The sequence below is a fragment of the Penicillium chermesinum genome (assembly GCF_028974085.1).
Source record: "Penicillium chermesinum strain IBT 19713 chromosome Unknown utg000004l:1.0-3345178.0:1.0-3348027.0, whole genome shotgun sequence".
Taxonomy (NCBI): Eukaryota; Fungi; Ascomycota; class Eurotiomycetes; order Eurotiales; family Aspergillaceae; genus Penicillium; species Penicillium chermesinum.
The window spans coordinates 327127-349289 of record NW_026695314.1 but is presented as its reverse complement, the minus strand read 5'-3'; the positions used below and the strand labels follow the sequence as shown (position 1 = coordinate 349289).

Below are 22163 nucleotides of genomic sequence, written 5' to 3'. Positions count from 1 at the left end.
CAATGATACTGCCCGAACCTGGGTCGGATTCCAAGGAAATTGGGCCGGCCCCTGAGACCAGCCCCACTTAGTTGGTAAAACGGTACCAAATAATGTGGTCGCAGTGGGTATTGCCAGAGGGATACCAGCGCCATACTGAAATGCATATCCGCCCAGGGCCCTGATTTGCTTGTGCCTTGTTGTTGTTACCAGGCGGCATGCAGGGATGGGAGTTGGGCCGTTTTTGTTTTTCATTCCTCCCGTTTCTATGGTGTTGGTATCTTCAAGTGGCAAGCCAGACATGCATTCAATTGAGAACTGTCACCGATTTCTCTCCGGGTCAAGTGGTTCCCAAAGCTTTTTCCCCGTGCTAAAAGTAGAACCCGACCCAAAGATCGCTCGGAAGCCCTGGCCAGGTTTTTGTGTGTGGTCAAGCACAGGCCCAAAGCCCGGGAGGATCCATGGCTCCCTCCCCGAGGTAATAACTTCTCCACCGGGCCAGCTGTTTTTGGTGGTTGGGACTTGATCTTGTTCCTATTTGGGCTGGTCAGCTCTCCCGCAAACTGTAGAACCTTCTACGGAGTAAACCTCGCCTCTCCATTGATCGTCGTGGTCTGATTTCCGGATCCACGATCGCGTCCTCCTGGTACCAGGTTTACTTGCGCTAGAAACTCAATTACCTTCCATTTGCCACTCCGATACACACACGCGTCTAGCTGTAATGCATTGCATTGTTTGACTTTTTCCACCGTTGCGCTATCCCAGACTCGGTACAGCGTGGTCCTATAATAAGTGTCCGGTCACACTCTTTCCCCCCACCGGGCGTTCGCTCAGTCACCGACAAAGCCCGGTTGAGCCACGGTCGCGTATTCTGACCTATAGACTAGTCGTCGTCGAATCCTGACATCTTCAGAGAATGGAAGCATCTGCCAGTGTAGTCAGCCTTTCATACGGATATATATCGTCAGAGAGTCTTTGGGGAAACTTCATGTTGAACGATCACGCTTGGCTCCCCCCGTCACGGCGTTTGTACTGGATAGTTCTTTATCTAAAAGCTTACACCCTGGGTTCTGTAATCGATTTTTTGGCCCACTATTGACGCTTGTAACGCTTGTATGGACCTTCCCCCACCGTCACGGTTGATTTCAGCCTTTGAGATTCACTAGCCTTGGAAGTGGACTCGCCACGCCTCTCGCTCTGATTTGGAGCCTCCAAAGGAGCCACACCGGTCCATCCGGTCGAGACCTGGTACCTGCCTTAGCCCGACCTTGAAAATGACTGTTCAAGTTCTTCCGAAGCCTTGGATCATAGAGCAGAACTCGGGGGGGGGGGGTTCCTGCGGTACAAGCTGAAGTTCACCAATGGATGTACAGATATATCTCCGCACAACCAACAACGCTGAACCAAACAAGCCTGCCACACGATTTCAGCCGTGATATATGCGGGATGGCGCAGGAACGATACGTCTTCTGCAGCCAAACGGGGCCTATCTCCGTAATTCATCTCCAGCCCTGTCCCCCACCTCTGATTTTCCGAGGTTGTTCCTGGCTTTTCCAAAGTTACCCCTGAATCCGAGTCTCCGGCCTCTCCCATGGGACACCTCAGGGGCATCTATCCATTGTACTGTGTACATCGGTACACGATCGATCAGCATTGTTTACTTCTCAACTGTAGGATTGTTCCCATAAAAAAAAAAATCCTATCTATCATTGGAAAGAGTTTAGCTCCAAGTTCCCATAATCTATCGACGGACCCGTCCTAGTGTTCCAAGTTTATTGTAGAGAATGACCCGCCCTCGATATCTCTTGTCTCCTTCTGGCCTAACTGTGGCTGGACCTGAACGTTCGACGCTGATCCCGTCGCGTTGCCAGCCGGCTCCAGTGGCTCATGCTAACTGTCAGGTGTGCCACTAGACTTGGGGCGTACGCCCTGGCCATCTGCATTCCCGGAGGCTTCCGCAGCTTCCACAGATACCCCTGAGACTGCGATACGGAAACAGTAATAACAGCTTACGCTGATTCGTTCTGCATGATCCTGCACTGCCAGAATTTGCCACTTGGACATCACAGATACACGGGCAGATCGTTGTCTTTTTTGGCCGCCTATGAGTACATAATCAGGAGCACACAGCCCCTGGAGGGCCGTCTCTGCTGAAACCAGATGAGCGTGCGCAGTCGCCAATGAACCGGAAATCAGACCAACACAGCTTACGCTTCCGGAGTGCGTGCAAAGATCCCCAATTCAATAGGGGCATTTTCTTCTCGGAGAGAACAGCCATCCTCGAAGCTCTACGTAGCAGCAAAGCTCTCGATGATCTGAGTAGCCATTGTGCTGTGCAAACGTAGGTAAAACAATGTATCTACTAGGGAACAGAGCGGCCTTGGACTTTACGTGAATAGTAGTTCCAGTACTCCGTACAAATGCCATCGTGAACGGAGCTCATCCATACTCCGGACCGTACAATTCAGCTCGGGATCATGGCAGGTATCTTAGCCTTTTGGAGGCATGTTTGCCGGGGTATTCACACCTATCCGGCATCCCTCTGTCCTCGATTCTGGGGGACACCCAGGACAATGCCCAGCTGCTTTCTCGCCAGCACTGAAACAATTGCTGAGGACCAGCCACTTGACCACAAAGTACGTTCGTAATCAAGCAATATTCTGGAACATGAGGCAAGGGGCTCTGGTCTGCGCACCCTGGAATGAGACGATCGGCCCCGACTGCGCCGGGGTTACGCCAGAAGAGCTTGACGATCCCAGGAACCAGGGTGCCAGCCTGGCTTAGGCGCTCGTCCCGCTATGATCGACGTGGTTCGGAGCAGAGCCCATTCCGCGCGGAGTCTGCTTGGCCGTGCGATGCAGTACCCTCGGTGGGCTTCTCGCCGAAGCGCGCGGGGGGCACCAAAGGGCCGCTATACAGGAGCATGTTTGGTCCAATGCACCGTCACACTCTGAATTAAACTCACAAGTTGCCTTGGTTTATACGGCCTACTAGTAGTATCATTTCATGTTAGTTCAAGGTCACCGTGTTCTTCGACCGGATAAATCCAGAGTCTAGTGCTTGCTGCCGGTCACGGAGTTCCATGTTGGTAGATTGGTAGCTCAAATGGCTCTGAGGTATTCTGTATACGACCAGACAGACGTAGAAGCTGCCCTGTTTCGATTGATCCACAGATCTGGTTGTTTGTTCCAAAATCCCAAACTGGATTCGGTGGATGTTTCGCCTGATATATATTGTATGCGAACACCACAACCCGATGCACCAAGGATATCCACCAGAGCTCAAAAAGCCAACCTATGTTTTGTCTGGACATATATCTGCCGGACTTGGGAATACTAGTGACGAACTTGCACTTGGATGTGCAAATGCGCGTACTCTACCCGCAGCTTGCCATTCTAAGTTCCGCCATTTCCTGCTCGCGAGCGGCTTCATATGTGCCCAAGATTGATCAAATGATCCACTGGGCTTCCTCTCACCTATAGATGGTCCAATTTGATTCTAGACGTCACACTGCCTGGACGGGATTGAACTCAATAGGCTCAAAGACAACATAGACTTCGAATGTTGGGGTGGTAGCACCAAGACCAACCCCGCAAGTAGTTGCGAATAGCCTTTTTGAACCGCCAGACTGTCGGACAAGACATGGTATCCTCAGGTCTGCAAGGCAGTCCCGGTCTGACTAGATATCTTTGTTACCACTAATGTGGGAACGGACCCCAGGCAGCTTGCCTCCACCAGGTTCGTGGGACATGATGGCTTCATCCAGCCTTGCGGAACGGTGGCTATGAACAGTGGTATCCCGGTGGTGCACTGTACTCCAAGATAACCCCATGTTGATTGGGGATCCTTGATAAGTTGAGGGCGGGACGTACACAAGAACACGTCAATTTAAAGTTTGAAGTCTACAGCATCCCGGAATGGAAATCGAACTGTGTTATGTGGGAGAGGTACTTATGCAATAAGAGGCTTTAATTGGTCTGTATACTCGGTTGCCTCTGTCAATGGCGAAAGAGGAACCCGTTACAAGATGGACAGGATGCCTCAATCATACCACCGGGGGTAGCCCCAAGACCTGCTTTCAGATCTTTTCCTTGGCATCCAGCCCTCTGATTCCATATCTCTCAGATACCCTGTTTCTTTTGAACCAGCATATTCCATGCTGTGATATTCAAAGCGAGTAAATATCAGTGTAGATATAGCACACCTCGTCACATGTCCATGGACCTGGTTGATACCGGTGGTCCGTCTCCTCGTAAGGAAGTTGCACGTTGTTCATATTCTTGGATATCACAATGATGATTGACCAAGTAAGTCCAAGTGATCCCATGGAGGAATGAGAGGCCGTGATCCGTGGGAGTTGAGTAATTAGAGCGCACAGAGCGCAAGGCGCTTCCAAGGGAACACCCAGCCCGTGTCTCAGAGATCAACGATTAAAATCACCCTATCCCTCTAGCTAGAAGCTCCCGTCTATGACGGAACGTGAGAGAGAAAGCCATCTGAGCCAAAATCTCCATCGGAGGAACAGAAACATAAAACAGCCAATAGCACACCCGACTCAATTCCCACCAGTATGAAGTTCCTCGTTACATTGCTATATCTCGCGGCCTCGGTCTCCGCAAGCACATTCACCGTTCTAACCTCTACCACCGTGGTGGCCAACACACCAACCAACAATGTTACCTCGATTGTCGTCCTCACCTTCACGAACGATAAGACCGGGGCAAGTTTCCAAGTGTCTGTCCCGGTGGATTCGCAGAGGCATAGTGTCAAGTCCGTGACGCAGGGTGGGCTCCCACTGCTCACTACATCTGCTATGCTGATCAGTTCCTCCCCCAACGTGAATACTATCTGCCATATCAATATTCCAGGGTCCAATCCAATGGAACTCAGTAGTCAAATCTCGTTCATCAAAATTAGTGATATCAATAACCCAGTGGACGTCCAGGATGCGTGGATCCATTGTGCCAACTGAGACTGGGAAGGACAACGCGAGGCATACATGGCAAATTTCCTGACAGTGAAAATGTATTCTTCCCTGACCTTGTGAGATGCCTCGGCATAGGTTTTCCCCACGATTGAGGAGCGGGTTTCCCTGTACCGTGATGTGAATACAGAGGCAGGCCATACTAGTGATTTACATCGATCTTCCCTGTACAAACAGTGCCATAGCCTCTACGTAGTCTCCGCCACGTAGTTTCATGACGGTCTGTGGTTGGCCCCAAGTCTAGGGTTTTATCTACCAATTGGCAGGCGGTGCTACAAGTGTGATGATATTGTAAATGTAAATCAAATTGCAGAATTAGATCTACCTTTGAGGCGAATAATTTCCGATCACCACCATATCAATCGTCCTGGTCTGAGCATTATATTAGTACTAACGCCTTCATCTCCTGCCAATAGTCTCACCGAGCTGCTCGTCGGGGTTGAAGTCACCGTCGGGTTCGACAAAGTCCTCTACGTCTTGGTCATCGATCATGACAGGCTCGATCTCGTCAAGTCCGGACGACATAGTAGACAGGCCTGGTCCCAGCCTCAAGATTGGATAAGGAGTGGATGGTGCGGTATTTTGACGGAAGAGATCTTTTGATTTATATTAGCCACATGCTTCTACTTGCCACTCCATGGTGAAGTCGTCATGTTGACGCGCGGCAGAAGCGGCCAACTTATTCTCGCAGAATATAGGTTGGGGAAATCGCTAGGGATAATTCTTCCATATGAACGATTCTCCGATGAGCTGCTCATCAAGTCTCTTGATGCAGATCGAGTAGGAGCTTGAGCCCAACCTGTCAGAGCGTCATTGGTCCGATCATTTGGCCCGCTGAGCACGTAGCCGGAAATAAGGCAAACCAAGGATTCCAAGGATTATTGGCTAGTCGCGGTCGCCTACAGGCCCCAGTAAACAGGGTGTTTCTGCAGAGTTGATCGACAAAGACCGCACCGCTCCTTCTCGATTCAGCCTCGTTCTCCGAGTCAGCCTCGCCTGCGCCACTAAGAAAACACTCCCCGTCCCCAGTAATCAAGTCTCCCAGCAAAATAATCTTAGCCCAAAAAGAAAGAAAGAGGGGGCCAGAATGGCTTCCAGAATCCCAGAAATCCTCTTGCTATGCATGGACAACAACTTCATCACTGCCTTCAATGAAGCACTGCGTGCTCGCTGGCCGGGGTACACCCCCGACAAGGTCAAGATCACCCCAATCAACGCGCGCCTGAACAATCTCCCCGGATCCACGACATTCGACCTGGTAGTTTCCCCCGCCAACTCCTACGGTCGGCTAGACGGGGCGTTTGACGACGCCATTTCGATGGCATTCAGCCCGAGGGATGATTACTATGCGCTGACGCGTGCCGCGCAAAGAGTACTCTACGACAAATGGAGGGGTTATGCGCCGCCGGGCACGTGTACGCTCGTTGAGTTCCCGAGGGCCTTGAAGCGAAATAAGTTCGAGTGCAAGTGGGTGGCGCTCTGTCCGACGATGCGCGAGCCCACCAACGTCACCTGGGACCGTGAGGTCGTGTTTGAATGTATCTGGAGCTTGCTGTGCCAGATCGAAGGCCATAATCGACAGAGCAAGCATGATCCTATCAGGACCATCCTGATGACGCCGTTGGCTACCGGGATAGGCAAGGTCAGTAAGGAGCGCTGGGCGGCACAGACGGTTGTCGCGCTGAAGCAGTTCGTGGAGGCCCTCACCGAGCCGGAGACATGGAGTCGGCTAGAGTGGGACAAGATTTCACAGACTGGTGATGAAATCAAAGCTACGTGGAAGAAGTGAACGACATGGCTCATAGAATAGGTGGTCATTACGGTTGGCTTTAGCAGCCAGACTCGTGAGAAATACTTGTCAGCTTGTGAAAGGAACTCCCAATCCCTTCAGTCCTGGAGTCGATACCCGCTGAAGAAATCGAAGATGTACTCTGTAGCGTTGAAACACGTACTTGCCCAGCGGGCACTGGTCTGGATGGCTCTCGTAGTCATCATTCGTCACCGTGCTAGGCCAGCAATGACCATTCTCCCCTTCACGGTAATGTTGCACGACACCATCCCTGCCCCCGCAATTCCAGACAGCATGCTTGACGAGAGGGGTTTCGAAGACAGTATCGTTCTTCACCCACGGCTCATGCGACCCACACCCGTTGTTCTCCGCCCACAGCTCCAAGATATCAATGACAGGCAGCTTCGCGGACGCCTCATCATTGCCATCAATAGGCGCGGTTGTATCTGTCGTGCCATGGAACTCCAGAAAAGGGTACCCTTCTTCTCGTTGTGCCGGCTGACAGGGGCCGACGCCCGGAATGTCATCCGTGTTGTACCATGCACCGTTGACCGCTGCAAAAGCCGCAAAGCGCCTCCCAACGGTAGCGTTGCAGGCGATCACACCTGTGAAACCGCCCCCATTGGACTTGCCCGCGCTGTAGACCCGGCTGGTGTCGATGCACAGCTTCGCCTCCATGTGTGTCAGGAGGTCGTTCGTGAAATCGAGATCGTTGGGCCGCGCGGTCTCAGCTTTCGGGTTCGAGAGCCAATAGCCGTTCTTGCTGTTGGGGTAAAGCGCGATTCCATCTTGATTGAACTCGGGGTTGGAGAACTGCGACAGGTCCTCCTGCTCGCTCATGTCCTTTGTCGCGCCATGGAAAGAGAAGTAGACGGGGGCTGGCGTGTTGATGTCATAGTTCGGCGGGATATAGAGGATGTATCTTCGATCACTGCCGGGTAGCTTGAGGTCGGTGCTTGATCCTGGACTGGGGTATTTGGGCGGAATTGCTTGACCGCAGCCAGCTGATGGGGCTGCATTGGCGGAGGCGGCCAGAGCCGCAAGGGACAGCGATGTGAGTCTCATGATGAAGCCAACAGAGATGAAATGGTCCATCGCAAGCTGGTGCAGAAACCCCCTTTCATACTATGACCATCCGGCAAATTCGGGGGAAATGCCCGGCAAATACAAAGATGTCCAGGCGTCGGCTCCTACGAGGTGACCGTCACTATTTACATTGTAAGACTGCCCTTTTTAGCGTCCCCACTTTGCGACCAGCCCTCACCCCATGGTGGCGCACTTTCCCCACCGCGTGTGAAGAAACCCCGTCTGAACCTGGGAACGACTGGTCTTCACTTCTTGCTCGAAGAAAGAATGGTGCGTACACGCAAGCAGACCCTATGCTCATTCTCGTGGATGAACTAGATAATAGTCTAGAGCTCCTATGACGCCACCAAGGGAACTACTGGTCCCTGTCTAATCCTAGTCAGAGCTAACGAAATTGCGTTCAATCTCAAACAACTAAAGGATATTATCGCCATTACTCAATTTTCTTTCCCCTCCAGTCTTATAGTAGAATGTAGTATTTCGTACTTTCCGTGACCTTGTCCGAAACCTCTCGAGCATCATTCTTAGCTATTTGAATTCAGATTTAGAAGAGGAAAACCGAAAAGGGAAATTCCTCAGGGTTTGGGGGCCAATGACGGAACTTGGCTCTGCGAATCGTCACCAAGAGACTAGCAACAAACCCCCAACTCGTGCCAAAAGCCCCCACATCGCTGGCCTGCATGACCACGCGTGGGGGCAGAAATGGGTAAACGCAGGACATCGGCATGTGTTACAGTCGATAAATAAAATGCGCCCAGCCGGAGTGCCCCCCCCCCAATTTCGTCCCAAACTGCGGCATGATGCTGCTGAACTTGCATCCAGGGAGTGTGATAGCGGTGGGCGTCCTTCTGCCCGCCCTCGCCTCGATCGCTCTCGCTCTTCGTTTCTACAGCCGCCATCGCTTATGCATCCTGCTGAGGGAGGACGATTGGATTGGATTAGTGGCGTGTGTGCTTGTTTGGGGGCTTGGCATCACTAACATTGCTGGTGGGGTCACCATGGGCTTGTTTCCCCTTGTCGGTCTGGATGCTAATGGCTACTTTTCTCAACAGGGGCGGCGCTGGGAGCTCTGGGGGCACATTCGAAGCCAGCGGGACCTAATGCGCCTCACCATGATACGATTGTGAGGGGCCGGAGGGATGAAATTGCCGAACAGGTACAGCCCAGAGTTCATGATGCGATGAGTGGAAGGAGCGCAAATAAAAAGGAAAAAAAACAGCTTACTGGATTTAGATTGTGCTCGGGTACAGCGTGGTCGAAAAGATCACGTTCGGCGTGATCAAGATTGGCGTCATTTTGGCCTATCGGAGGATGTTCAGAGGGAAAAGATGGTTTGATCTCGCCTCGCTGATCATGATTATTGTGAATACCCTCCTCGCCGTCGCATTTCTGATCGTCTCTGCTTGTCAGTGCAAGGTGCGCAATTGGAATTTGAAGTATGTGGACTGGTCGCATCGACGCCATTGCGTGCAAGCAGAAGTCTCGTGGTCTGCTTTCGCCATTTGCGATGTTATCACCGACATCCTGCTCTTGTTACTACCAATCCCCATGGTGTGGATGCTGCAGCTTACCACTTCCAAGAAGATCAGTGTGATGTTGGTCTTCCTTCTTGGGTCTCTTTCAACGGCGGTGGGAATCGTAAGGATGGTGGTCATTCTATATTTCACTTATGGTAGGGCAAGCTCAGGCTGGAGCAAGGGGAAACCGCTAACGAATGATATAGGCAGCGGTGATGGATACCGAGACCTATTGGACACGATCTCGACAGCTCTCATATGGAGTCTAGTGGAAGCCTCCGTGGCAATCATTGCCTCCTGCCTGCCCTCTATACGGCCGCTGATCCACCGAGCTTCCGACAGCAGTGCCAGAAGCAAGGGAATGACCACAAGTAGAGAATTCGCCTCGAAACGGAGAGCCTCTAGATTACTTCAAGAAAACTTGTATGAATTCGACCGGATCGAAGACAGGCCGTGCCTGAAGTCTGCAGACGAAGAGTCACGTAGATAGTCATAATAATAGCTGTTGTGAAAACGTCTCAAGGAATCATGTATCAGACACCACTCATGCCGCTCATGGTATTTTTACTCCGCGACTTTCCAAGTGAAAGCCCACTGAATGAGCCGATCGAAAACCCCCCTAGGCCTCGGCGATTTTGGCCAGCTCATACTACGCTTCTCGCTCAATAAGCTTTCGTCGCCATTCTGCGTCCCTGTCCTCCCAGCCCTGGACGGCGCTTTGGATTTCTGATAGAGCCACCAGCACAGCATAACCACCAGGGTCAACGGTACGGTGACAGCGACCCAAACGACCCAGGCCTCGCTCCGAGCCTTGGCACCGAATATTCCTGCATCCACAACCGTCGCAATGAACGTCCCTGGCAAAAACACCATAGTCAATGCCGCAATGGCGTTCATGGACGTAGAGTCCTGCTTCATGTCGTGGGATATCTGGATATTATTCGCCGCATCATCCTGTGTGACGAGGTTAAAGACGAGAGACATGGTGCTGTCTTTGCGTTGCTTGTAGTTGAGGAACCAGATCTTTTGCTTCTCGACAGAAGAGATCACGTAGTTGATCGAATCTTCCGCACGCCTGTGTATGAAGGGACTGATCCGGCGCATGGACTGTACCAGCCGGGCATGCGCATCGCGGATTCCCTTTGCGGTGATGATTGATACATCGGCATTGGCAAGATGGGAGTCGGCATTTTGTGAGATTATCTGGAGTTGCTTCGTGAGATTCCCCAATTTAGCTCGATCGCTCGTCTCGAGACCGCCCAGGTGGTCGTCGACTTTGTTGATCGACTGCCACATGAAGCGTTGGAATCTCTTGACGTGGAATTTGGAGGCTTCAAATGAGAGTGTTGATAGGATGACGTGGATATCGAAAGGGTCGTCGAGAAACAAAGCAGACTTTCGGGCTGGAGGGGCAGTGCGAAGTGCTATCCTCAATAGAGACTTAAGGGTGTTGATCGACGTGTCGAACTCTTTGTGGGAGATCACGTAGGTTGTCAGATCTCTCACTACATCATGTCTCATGTACACTGACAGTGGCGATCCTTGGGACTGAAGATTCCAGCGAGGATGTTGGCAAAAGAAATCTAGTGGGGAGATTTAGCGAACTAAAAGTGCACAGTTCCCAAGTCCACTCACCACAAGATACAAGATGCCCTCTATCATCCTCCTCCCAATGAGTCCGAGGGGCCCAGTAATCAGGCCGGCCGATCATATTCAATAGGAATAAAGGGTTCACTTGTAATGATCTGAGAAGCTGCTTAGCGTTGCTTTGGGTCATCAAGCTTTGTGCGCCATAGGAGGTACCTCCAGTAGGAACCAGAGGTATAAAACTGCCGAGGTATCAGCCAAAGAATAGTCTCAGACGGCTTCAATCCAGAGAGGCTCACAAGACCAGCATTCGCCGCCCAGCGGGTTGAGCAGCGGTGGGATCCGCGGAACATTGCAATGAGCAAGACTAGCTAATGTCAACGGATACCGTTTCATACCAATATTCATTGGAGCATACCTTCAATAGACTTGCCATTAGTTCTTCGTTTAGATTCCTCCACTCTAGCACAACGCGGTCAATCCAAGCCCCAGCAGCATCTTGCTATCCGAAGACATACCTCCTCCACTTGGGCCGCAGTCAAAACACTCCACGCACGTCTCGCTCGCGAAATTCTTCTCATTCTCTAAATGCATATGGCACTGGACGGCATCAAAGACTTGCTGAAGCGATTTAAGATCGTCGAGTGGGTAATGGTCTGTATCCAAGTTGAAGTTGAAGTCTAGCTCATTGACTGCCAGATCCCCTGTTTCTGCATGTCTTTGGACATCGTCCTGCTTGATTGACATTGGTCGCTGCTGCACCTGTGCTTGGACGAGGGACGCCTCCAACCGGGAGAATTTGGGGTTGATGTCTCCAGTCTCTGCCCGGCTGAGCGAACCCTTGATTTCCGGAGCCGAGTTCATCTCGTGGTTTTCCTGTAGTTGGTAGGTAGACACAGGTCAATTGGGGCCATCAGGCATGGAAGGCCATATTTATCGCGCGGAGCATCGAACCAGCTGATTGTCCTGCAGCGAGTCTCGAACCAACACGAAGCTGGACATCGCCAAGCCTAAATTCGCCCGACTAGAACCTGGCGCTCGTGTCGGGTTGTCTGCAGTGGTGAGCGCTAACTCCCGCTTTGGGCTTACTATAGGCCGGAGACGCGGGAAAAAGTAAGCACTATGACCTTTAGGAATTACCAGCCGCTTTTCACAAGTCTGCTGAAAGCAATTGCCGAAAGCTGCATCAGTGGGTATAGTGGAGTCTTATTTCCTGCTATTTTCTTTTCACATCCATTCTCCACGTTTTCTCAGCCTTGGAAGCATCAAATCGGTCGTGGGAAGCAATATACGAGTTTCGCGGCTTGCTATCTTGCTCTTGTTCGTGTAAGAGATGCTGGTAGGTAAGGTGATCAAAGCCAGATGCCCGTGACCCAGGTTGGACCTAGAAAACAGACCGACTCAGCGAGCCTTGAACAGCCCTAAAACGTAAGAAACACCCTCCAAACCCGTGGAAAGAAAACAACCCGCTCCAGGGCTTAACCTTCTTCTGCTTATGTGGGGTAAATCCTTGGAAACCTTGGAAACGCGACACCGCGTGCCCAGAGCGCGAACCCTCCTGTCTCAGCATCACAGACCTCAAGTCCAAACGCTCCCCCCTTCCCCACTGGCTTCCCCAAAATGCCCCTCGATCTCAACTACGATGAGATCTCCTCCAAATTCGACCGCCTCGTAGCGGACGGCATCGTCTTCTACAAACCAAGCACTCTAATCCCACTCACCCACCGCGGAATGACCGTTCGTCCACCACAGAGCCCTCCAACCCCCCCGCACTTCCTAATTTTACCTCCTCCTCCCTTCCAGTTCTCCTTCCACATCATCGAGGGCCACAAGACCAAGCCCCAAGAAGGCGACCCCGTCGCCGCCACTAAAGCAGCGCAGGCCGCGGCCTCCAACCCGGCGCCCTGCTTCGGGCCCGGCAGCGACATCGCGAACGACCACCCCGATATCTGCATCACGACGGTCAACGGGACGCACCTGCTCACCATGAACAAGTTCCCCGTCTTCCGGCCCATGTTGCTATTGCTGACGGTGGATTCGTACCGCCGTCAGCACGAGCCGCTTGCGCGGGCGGATCTGGATGCGGGCTGGAGCGTGATCGATGCGCTCCGGGCGGAGCATTATGTCTTCTATAACTGCACGTTTCGGGCGGGGGCAAGTCGTCAGCATAAGCATTTGCAGATCGTCCCGGCACCTGGGGCGAGCGAGGAGTATGCGGCGGGGTATCGCTTTTTCCCTGACTACGAGGGTGTCGGGCCTGGGGCGGAGTGGAGGGCTCCGTTTACGTATTTCTTGGTTCGGTGGGAGGGAGCCCGCCTGGATGCGGACTTTCTATTAGAGAAGTATCTGGGGCTGTTGCAGAAGGCGAGGGTAGCGCTGGGGGTGGCCGTGGAGGAGCAGGAGATTCCACATAATTTTGTCCTGACCAAACGCTGGATGATGGTCATTCCGCGCCGGGCTAAGGTGTCTCACGGTCTTACTGCTAACTCTGCGGGGATGCTGGGCTCAATGTATATTATCAGTCAGGAGCAATTGGACGCGTGGAAGGAGGCGGGGCCGACGAATGTTTTGGCGGGGCTGGGCATTGCGGACGAGGAGTTCTGATGAGAAAGCTACGACTTCACGAGGATAGACGATTGGATAGATGGGTCGCGTATACGTCTAGAAGAACACACCACGGTCATAGATGGTTTATCATGGCAAATGGGTTCAGGCAACTAAAACTAAAACGATCGATGTTATGTACGAGATCGAATGGATCCGGATCAAAGAAACTTCCCAAACCCGCCTCAGACTTGAAGATCGGATGACATCAAGGCATGCATGCCATGCTTCCCTATTGTCCAGTGCAACTGATGCCCCTCGCAAACAAACAGACAGGAAACCGCCGGAAATCAACCGTCATCGCACTCGGCCCCGCCGAGCAGTGTCTAGGTCCATTTAAAATCAAAAGAGAGGAAAGAAACACTCCCTCTCCCTGCCTTGGCCCGTTGATTCCTCAGGTCCCTCGAGTTCGATCGAAGGAATAATTGAATCAGGAACCTAACCGCCTCTTTCGCCAAATTCCTTCGCCCATTCTTCGTATTTGCGTAGCCCATCTGGGGATACACTGGGACGGATGGAGTACAGACTGGACTCAAAGTCTTCAAACCTAATCGGGCGGATCTGATCCATGGGAGTGTGAAGAAGAGCTTCGCCAAGGTTCCGGAGAGGGCCCATGGCGGCATCCTTGGCGAGGGCTGTTATATCAGAGCCCGAAAATCCTGAGGGAGGTGGTTAGATGCGATTATACGATGTAGATAGAGAGAGAGAGAGAGAGAGAGAGAGAGAGAGAGAGAGAGAGAGAGAGAGAGAGAGAGCTATAGTCATACCGTCTGTAACGTGGACCAAGACTTGAATGTCTTCGTCGCTGAGCTCCTGGTGCTGGTGACCAAGTAGTGTACGAATCTGCTGCTCACGCACATGATGCTCCGGCAGAGGAATGTACTGCCGACGAACGAAACGACGACGAGCGGCTTCATCAATATCCCAAGGCATATTGGTAGCTGCAAGAACTAGCACACGGGTCGCGTCGCCCTCTTTCTTGTCGCGGGGGCTCTGCTCCCGACCAGCAGCAGCCCGCTGGAGATCAGACCATTGAATCAAGAACTCTGTCTTAGACCGGCGGGAGGCTTCATGTTCAGAGCCAGATGACCGGGCGGAAAGCAAAGAGTCGATCTCATCAACAAAGATGATAGAGGGGGCAAGTGCCTTGGCAAGGCCAAACAAGGCTCGGACAAGCTTCTCGCTCTCGCCATGCCACTTCGATGTCAAGCTAGACGCTGAGACAGAGAAGAAAGTCGACTTGGATTCGGTGGCAACAGCTCGAGCAAGCATGGTCTTCCCCGTCCCAGGAGGGCCGAACAACAGCATGCCTCGCGCCGGCTCACGTAGACCCGAGAAAAGATCCGGTCGCAAAAATGGATACACGACCGCTTCTTTAAGCGCTTTCTTAGCCCCATCTAAGCCAGCAATATCCTCCCAATGCACTTCGTCGCCGCGGACGACAATGTCATTGAGAATTTGTCGGGCTGATTGAGGATCTATGCCCTTCGGAAGCTTGGACATGATCCGCTCCACGTCCGCATTTTCATCGTCTTCGTCTTCATCCTCGGTCTCATCTGCCGTGGAGCGCACGTCTGAAGACTCGGGCTCGCTCGAAGGCGGAGTTTCTCGTCGTTTAGGTGCTAGCATTTTCCGTCGAACGCTGGCCCCATTGCTGTTCGAGAGTGACATCTGCGCCACACCTCGCTGAACGTCGTCGCTCCCTGAGGATGGTGATATGTAGGCTGACTGGTCGGGCTGGGTAGCATGAGGAGTAGACGACGACTTGGTCCGAGGCTTGCTGTTCGATGCGTTTGATTCGCGCTCTTGTCGGGGCGTTTCAGGCCGGGAGCTGCCTTCGGATTTGGTCATGTCGGAGGAGCGAGGGGTAGGAGGTTGGAGCGACGACCTCAGGGCGACAGGCTTAGGTTTGACCGAGGGTTTAGGAGCCGCCTCGGGTTCATCGCGGCTCAGGCCATCTCGTGCGACCCCAGAAGTGGAGCTTGAGGGAGGAAGGGTGCGGTGTACAGGCGGGGGCGGAGGCTCGCGGGGAAACTTTCGTGGGGAGGGTCGGGACGAACGGTTGGGGGAAGGTTGCTGAGGCTCACGCCAGTGGGCGACGGGGATACGATCGCCCGCAGAGTCTTTTCGGTAGAGGACGTTCCGCGATGCCAATGGCTCATCGCTAGAGCTAGTCCTGGGCTCAGGCTCACGTCGCAAACTCGAGTCGATCGCGGCGGAGCGAGAAGAGGCGATTGCGGCATCGCTCACGGGCTTCTCACCTGACGACGGACGGAAATTGGACCCCCATGCTAGGCCCGCCGCCTTAGACGCTGCCGGTCTGGTCTGTTTCTTAGCACTGGTCTTTTTGCTCGACTTCTTTCCATCGGCACTACGCAGTGTGGTGAGCATCGGCTTCCTCCTTTCCCTTTCGGGACTGGAGCCACGAGACCGCTCCATTTCCGAAGAATTCGAGTTCAGTTTCTGTGCAGGCGTTTCAGCCGGGGACCCCGAATGAGAAGGACTGTCATCGTAGAGTGGGAGGTTATCGGCGGTGTTATGCTTGGAAGGCAGGGGACGCCCTGGTATGGCGGCTGGTTTGGAGAGATCGGTGTAGCCTACAGCGGGGATTGTGCCGCCACCGATGAACCCTGGGACGCTTGCCGTCGACAAAGGAGGCGTAGTCACAGCATATTTCCCCTTCACGAGGGTTGCAGGGCCTTCTTTTGTACCATTTGCGTCGGCCGACTCCTTTCGGCTTTCACGGAGGGCCGATAACAGATCGACCCGCTCTCGGCATTGGACTTCTAGCGCTTTAATGGAATCCTGCAGCGCTCGCTCGGTTTCCGTCTTGGGAGTGTAGGTCGAGGACACTCGGCGGGCGTTATGACGGTAGATGGTCTCAAGAGCAGATCTCCATGATCTCAATGCTTCGTCCTCGTTGTTCTGATGTCATGAGCAAAGGCGACCGGAAGAGTGGGAAAGGGTTTGTAGGATGGGGCTGGAAAGACCTACCTGGCCTTCGAAGTAGACAGCAGTAGAACACAAAAGATAGCACTCATCATACGTCTTCTGCATGGAAGACGCGGGCCTTGGGCGCATCATTGGGAGAACAGGAGCCCGCACCCATTTCACTGCGCAGTTGCGGTGGGGAGAAGTGGAAGCGTTGATCTCCCGTTGAGGGGGGGATGCGATTTTTCGCGTGACGTCGTTCGGGTCCAAATGCGGCTAACGAACTACTGCTTCCTGCTTACTCGACTAGGAAAGCTGCTCGTGTGCTCAAGTCTCTTTTATGCTTACGCAGAACCCATCTACTTCAGGCTTGAACAGTTCATGTTTTTTTTTTTTGGCGTTGGTGCTACATTTCTCCTGAACGCCTCACTTCCTAAGTCGGATATCGTCGCATCTAATTCCTCGTGGCGGCACGTCTATCGGTACATCCGGAAAACAAAGACTAAAACTGTAGATGCAAAGAAGCCCAGCCCGTACCAAGAAGAAAAATTGGCAAGGGGAGAAATTGGAAAGAAGTTGAAAAATTGAAATCAAATGATCCACTGTTAACGCCGGTTAACTGTTGTGACACTTCCAAGGGATGCACATTGCGAAGAAATTCGATCCGACCGGGTCCGCAGACCATAAGGAAGAAACGATTGCCATGGCCCTCCCCTTATTCACCTAACTGTACATTGCTGGCATCGCTTTTGTGGCCGAAGATATGCAAGGTCGATTGGGGCGATCCACGACCCCAAATGCATCATTATGAAATGGGTTCGTTCAGCATTCTCTCAACGGAGGGACCAGCCGCGCATTATTGCAGGAGCTCTGCGAAACAAGAAGAAACAAAATCATAGGATATCGAGATGTTGGAAGTTTCGGGGGTTTCAGGAACTTGTCGGCAAAGGAGGTGTTTATAGACGGCAAGTTGGGGGTTGGGGAAGAGAGAACTTTTGTTTACTCCGAGAGCTGCTTCTTGAAATAGGCCTTGGCCATCTCATAGGAAGACCTAGGGAGACGATTAGTAACGTGTAAGATCAAGGCAAACGCTTGTTTCCGACTTACCAGCAAATCGCGGTGCTAGGCATGGTGGAAATGATGCGAGGGCGCATGCCACGCAGGAAACCAGACCATCCAAAGTTGCGCTTGATAAGTGCCGCAGCATTGAAAAGACCTCGAACGGAGCGCAGTTCCTCGTTCTGGGCAAGACCACGGGTTTGCAAGACAGTCTTGATGACATCCAGAGGAGTGGTGATCGCAGCCGCAACAGCTCCGGCGGCACCACCAGCCATGCAATGAGTGAAGGGGTCATAGCCGTTCTTGGGGTTCATGACCTTGGAAATAGACTCGTAGGCAACGAACTGGGTGGCAGTGAACGGAACGGACATGCAAAGCGTGGTTGGATACGAGACGTAGAAGGCCTGGAGACCCTCAGTGCGATACACGGTCTTGGCACATTGGGTGATGGTCTTGTGGATAGAGCCGTGAACTTGCATACGCTGCTTGATCACTTTTGGAGGTTAGCACTTGAGTTGGACAAGTAGGGCTTAGAGATCCGCTTCGAACTTCACTCACCATCAAACGGGTTCATCAGAGCATCACTCGCAATCGTCGCCGAGGCACCACTCAGAGCTACACATCCCACACGTTAGCCACGCGTCCAAAACCGTTGTTCAACATGCGAGACCTACCGGCAGCAATAGGGTGGTGTCCATCATCGATGTTTCCCCCAGCAAGTTCCTTGACTACCTCGTATGTTCCGAAATAAACGGCGTGGGCCGGGCCTGTCCCCAAATTAGTTTCCCATGTCCCAAGATTCTCGACTAAGCCAACGTAGGGTCAAACGCACCCGCGCCAACGATAACGCTGGAGACACCCTTCCACAGGGTTCGGACTCCCTCAACTCGAGAGATAGTGGAGACCGCGTTGGTCAATCCGGTGTACAAGCCGCCAGCGGAGGGGTTCAGGATTTGCATGCGGGTCTAAACAGCGAAAATTCGTCAGCCACTCAGAACCCAACTCGACGAACACGCAGCGTGCAATCTTTGCCAGCGAACAACAAACATACCTTGAGAAGATCGACGGGGTACATCACAGAGTGCTCCTAAAACGAAAATATCAGCTTCCGTCGGCCCGATCCCTGTTACCGTTGACACTGGAGTTCCTACCGCAATACCGGCGAAGGCACCTGCGAGCATGTTGGCGCCGAGGCCATAGTTCGAAGGAAGCGCCTCGTAGCTAAAGAAAAAAAATTGGGGTCGGATTAGCCCAGTCCGCACTAGCCATGGGAATCCCGCGGTTTGAGATCCGACGCAGAGAACCACGTAACCTGCTCTGCAAGAATCGCAGATGAAGGAGACGACACGAAACACGTGAAAGAGCATATCAAGAAACTTCAATTGCTCCGGAAAGCCGAAGCTCCTTGAGCTCTCTGGCTTGCGCAGGTTGGGGATATGGGTTCTTTATGAAAACTCCTCGTTGCAAGGCCACTTACTCGTACTCCAGCTCCGGGGTCTTGTCGGAGGTCGCCATGGAGCTCAGGTAGCTCACGGCGAAGCCGGCACGAGCGGGATAAGTGTTAATAAAGAAAGAAGCTAAGTGTCGGGATGCGATTGAAGTTGCAGCGTCCTGACGGAAAAGTTTGGGGTGGGAAGGAGGTAAATGGAGTTCGGAGGTGGAGCCGTTTGGTGTTCACCCAAGAACAATTGCTGAACCAGGGGCGCACGATGCTTAGTCGTCGACACGCCGAGAACCAGAGAAGTCTAGGAACTTATACGGGTCACTCTTCGGATGAAGGAAAGAAACCCAAGGGGACAACAGAAAATGCCACTAACGAAATTATGGTTCCCTGCCGACCGTCGCCGGATTCCACAAGCCTCCGGAGACTCCGCTCCCCGGATAGCCCGCCGCGACTCGGACCTACGCTTCAGCATGGCTTCATCCAGTCTTGCTAATCTACATATAAACCGTGTCCTTGTCATTCTTGCCACAAGCATCATCAACCACTGGATCGCAAGGGCAGCAGCGCCAGGATCCGATCACGGAGCTTACCCAGTATCCCAGGTATTGTACCGGGCGCAGGCTTACAATACAGGAAGTACTTGGCAGTCGCTAATATTGTGGCCGGAGTAACGGGTATGTACCTCCCCGGTACGAAACATCGTCACGCTTATCAATCTGATAAGCGGATTTTTTTCCAAATGGCCTGGGATCCGAGGCTATTGGCCCCCTGTTGATTCCATGCACTAAGTGGACCAGATCAGCCAGACAGCCGCTTAGAAATTGAGAAGGGTTCGAGACGGCTGTTAGATACGCTGATCAATTCTGTCTGGTCTGGCCACCATGCAGACCCGCTGCTACTGTGTAGTTTGTGGAAACACGGCCATGTGCCTCCAACTGGGATTTCATCGGTAGCCCTTCAAGAAACTGCAGGGCAAGCCAGCTACATCCTTTCTGAGATGCTGGCAAGCAGAGCAGTAAGATAGAGCAGGGGGCTGAGACATAAAATGCGACTGCTCCGAGCAGTCGCCGACCGATGTTCTAGTAGGAATTAACCTGTGTGGACTGAACCCGTGAAGGAGTTCTTTGGGCATGAACGCTCTCCTGCAATTGAGCCCATGAAGCCCCCTGAAGATTTTTGCTGGTAGGACATTCCGTGGAAAAAGAGGGCAGCTGACGAGAACTGTTAAGCCCCAGTCACTCCTTTCCTGAAAGAGATGTAGTACTTAGCTTCTCTAAATCAGCATTCACGAGTGTAGCTTGCCTACATAGTCCTGATATTTACCCAACCATGTACTAATTCTATCTCACTTCCTACAACTCGAGCCTTACTTCTATCTCTCACACATCCCGTCTTACTCACTTTCATCATACCTCCCCCTACTCACTCGCCCGTGGACTAGAACTAGGACGAGGGTATCACGAGGTACCAGAAGCGCGCCACTACAAGTTTACAACCTATATCATTTGCACAATGGAAAGATACACCTGCCTTGTATACACTCCCGATTTTCAAAAGCCCCAAGTTTTCAAGAATGCGATACCCCGTGGACATGCGACGAAAGACTTGGTGCTATCCGTCGCAACTATGACTCTTTCGGTACCCGCGGCCCCCGCGTTGAACTTCCCCGTAAAGCGCACGCGATCAAAAGACCAAACCAAAACAACATCTCGAGATTCAGCCCGCTAGCACCTGATGAGACCCAGTCAATCAGACCCATGTCTTCCAGCGATGGCCTAGACGTGATGGCAGTAAGTTCAACACCACACGCAAATACATAAGAACCCCCCCCTTCTCAAGCAACCAGGCCGGGGCCTTCGCGGCCGTAAGCAGCGAGATAGTGATCCACCCCTTGGACACGATGTTAACGCGCATGCAATCAGCCACATACACCTCCGTCTACAAAACTGCAAACGGCTCAATAAAGCCCACTCTTTTCAGAGGCTTGTATCAAGGGTTCGGGCCAACTCTTCTGGCCGGCGTACCGGGTTCGACTGCATTCTTCGGCACCTACGAAGCGTCCAAGGCTGGGCTGGAGAGGGCTCGCACCGCAGGCTATTTACCAGCTGCTTTGCCGCAGTCCTTTGACCATGTGGTGAGCAGTGCATGTGCGGAATTGGTCGCGGCTGCTATTGCCAATCCGGCGGAGGTGCTCAAGCAGAATGCTCAGGTGGCCAAGGGCGCTGGGCGCGATGTTTCGGTGCGGATATTGAAGCAGTTTTATCGGAGGCCTTCGACGCTGTGGGCGGGCTATACGGCGCTGGTCGCTAGCCACCTACCGGGCACTTGTCTGACTTTCGGTCTATATGAGTCTTTGAAAGAGGAGTTGCTTCGAAGGGCAGTTTGGAAAATGGATGAGGATATGATCCGGCAGACCAAGGTCAGTGCTATTAGTGCTGCCGCTGCAGGGGGTCTTTCCTCGCTGTTCTTTGTTCCTATTGATGTAGTGAGGACGAGGATGAGACTTTCCGTAGGAGAGCAGGATGGAACGATCCGGCAGTTTGCGATGAATGTTCGCTTGGGTCCAGCTGGCTTGCTATCATCTTCAGTGCCGCCGCGCCACGGTACTCTTGCGGTCGCTCAGAGTATCTTTCGCAAGGAAGGCATTACGGTGCTTTTCCGTGGTTCGGGCTTGACTTGTCTGACGGCGGCCATAGGGAATGGTCTCTATCTGGGGTGTTACGAGGGTGGAAAGCTGTACTTTGGCGGCTCTCGGCTGGACTGAGGGTGTCATATTGTTGCATTATGCCTCCTACGGATTGATTCCTAGGGGCCCTGTATTACTAGCATGTACAATCTAGAAGTGGGAAAGTCTACAAAGCAAGTCTCCACTCATCATTCAAATGCGACGAATTGCTCCGCTCCATGCATTGTAGTATTTTACGGTCAAGATAAGACTCGGAGTATCCATAAAATGCAGATAAAAGAAATGCGCTCTCTTGCTAAAGAAAAGAAAAAAATAGATGCTGCTATCTGGCCATGACAATCCCACCGCATTAAGATCTGAACACCGTGCGCCCACCAATAAGAGGAGTTTCAGTAAAGGAGTGTTTGGTAATCGGGAAGAAATAAAGAGATAATGGAGGTAAAAATGCTAGATCAGAACTGTTAGACTCATAAAGGCAGGAATGATTCGTTCACGTC

The 22163-nt window shown here is 52.5% G+C and overlaps 11 protein-coding genes across 11 annotated transcripts; 7 read left to right on the top strand and 4 right to left on the bottom strand.

Annotated features, from left to right (window-relative positions):
* Positions 1-2484: 2484 nt before the first annotated feature.
* N7468_005021 (uncharacterized protein) lies at positions 2485-2763 on the top strand (the record flags this gene model as incomplete). Its single annotated transcript, XM_058474318.1, has 1 exon — positions 2485-2763. The coding sequence occupies one exon, from the start codon at positions 2485-2487 to the stop codon at positions 2761-2763; it is 279 nt and encodes a 92-aa protein (XP_058330058.1).
* Positions 2764-4549: 1786 nt separating this feature from the next.
* On the top strand, positions 4550-4951 carry N7468_005020 (uncharacterized protein; the record flags this gene model as incomplete). The annotated part of the gene is made up of 1 exon (XM_058474317.1): positions 4550-4951. One exon carries the CDS (start codon positions 4550-4552, stop codon positions 4949-4951), a length of 402 nt encoding a protein of 133 aa, XP_058330057.1.
* A 1099-nt stretch (positions 4952-6050) lies between these two features.
* On the top strand, positions 6051-6752 carry N7468_005019 (uncharacterized protein; the record flags this gene model as incomplete). The annotated part of the gene is made up of 1 exon (XM_058474316.1): positions 6051-6752. The coding sequence occupies one exon, from the start codon at positions 6051-6053 to the stop codon at positions 6750-6752; it is 702 nt and encodes a 233-aa protein (XP_058330056.1).
* A 69-nt stretch (positions 6753-6821) lies between these two features.
* Positions 6822-7817, bottom strand: N7468_005018 (CE1 family esterase; the record flags this gene model as incomplete). Its single annotated transcript, XM_058474315.1, has 1 exon — positions 6822-7817. The coding sequence occupies one exon, from the start codon at positions 7815-7817 to the stop codon at positions 6822-6824; it is 996 nt and encodes a 331-aa protein (XP_058330055.1).
* An 818-nt stretch (positions 7818-8635) lies between these two features.
* N7468_005017 (uncharacterized protein) lies at positions 8636-9845 on the top strand (the record flags this gene model as incomplete). The annotated part of the gene is made up of 3 exons (XM_058474314.1): positions 8636-8825; positions 8891-8994; positions 9072-9845. The coding sequence occupies 3 exons, from the start codon at positions 8636-8638 to the stop codon at positions 9843-9845; spliced, it is 1068 nt and encodes a 355-aa protein (XP_058330054.1).
* A 74-nt stretch (positions 9846-9919) lies between these two features.
* Positions 9920-11806, bottom strand: N7468_005016 (uncharacterized protein; the record flags this gene model as incomplete). The annotated part of the gene is made up of 5 exons (XM_058474313.1): positions 9920-10938; positions 10991-11184; positions 11242-11309; positions 11361-11404; positions 11461-11806. The coding sequence occupies 5 exons, from the start codon at positions 11804-11806 to the stop codon at positions 9920-9922; spliced, it is 1671 nt and encodes a 556-aa protein (XP_058330053.1).
* A 756-nt stretch (positions 11807-12562) lies between these two features.
* N7468_005015 (putative phosphorylase) lies at positions 12563-13546 on the top strand (the record flags this gene model as incomplete). Its single annotated transcript, XM_058474312.1, has 1 exon — positions 12563-13546. The coding sequence occupies one exon, from the start codon at positions 12563-12565 to the stop codon at positions 13544-13546; it is 984 nt and encodes a 327-aa protein (XP_058330052.1).
* Positions 13547-13984: 438 nt separating this feature from the next.
* On the bottom strand, positions 13985-16603 carry N7468_005014 (uncharacterized protein; the record flags this gene model as incomplete). Its single annotated transcript, XM_058474311.1, has 3 exons — positions 13985-14205; positions 14314-16471; positions 16541-16603. 3 exons carry the CDS (start codon positions 16601-16603, stop codon positions 13985-13987), a joined length of 2442 nt encoding a protein of 813 aa, XP_058330051.1.
* An 873-nt stretch (positions 16604-17476) lies between these two features.
* Positions 17477-19051, bottom strand: mrsA (putative mitochondrial carrier protein; the record flags this gene model as incomplete). The annotated part of the gene is made up of 8 exons (XM_058474310.1): positions 17477-17528; positions 17585-18029; positions 18095-18151; positions 18211-18303; positions 18369-18501; positions 18588-18623; positions 18688-18757; positions 19014-19051. 8 exons carry the CDS (start codon positions 19049-19051, stop codon positions 17477-17479), a joined length of 924 nt encoding a protein of 307 aa, XP_058330050.1.
* A 291-nt stretch (positions 19052-19342) lies between these two features.
* On the top strand, positions 19343-19651 carry N7468_005012 (uncharacterized protein; the record flags this gene model as incomplete). The annotated part of the gene is made up of 1 exon (XM_058474309.1): positions 19343-19651. The coding sequence occupies one exon, from the start codon at positions 19343-19345 to the stop codon at positions 19649-19651; it is 309 nt and encodes a 102-aa protein (XP_058330049.1).
* Positions 19652-20737: 1086 nt separating this feature from the next.
* On the top strand, positions 20738-21744 carry N7468_005011 (putative mitochondrial carrier protein (Pet8); the record flags this gene model as incomplete). The annotated part of the gene is made up of 2 exons (XM_058474308.1): positions 20738-20770; positions 20827-21744. The coding sequence occupies 2 exons, from the start codon at positions 20738-20740 to the stop codon at positions 21742-21744; spliced, it is 951 nt and encodes a 316-aa protein (XP_058330048.1).
* Between the last annotated feature and the right edge of the window lie 419 nt (positions 21745-22163).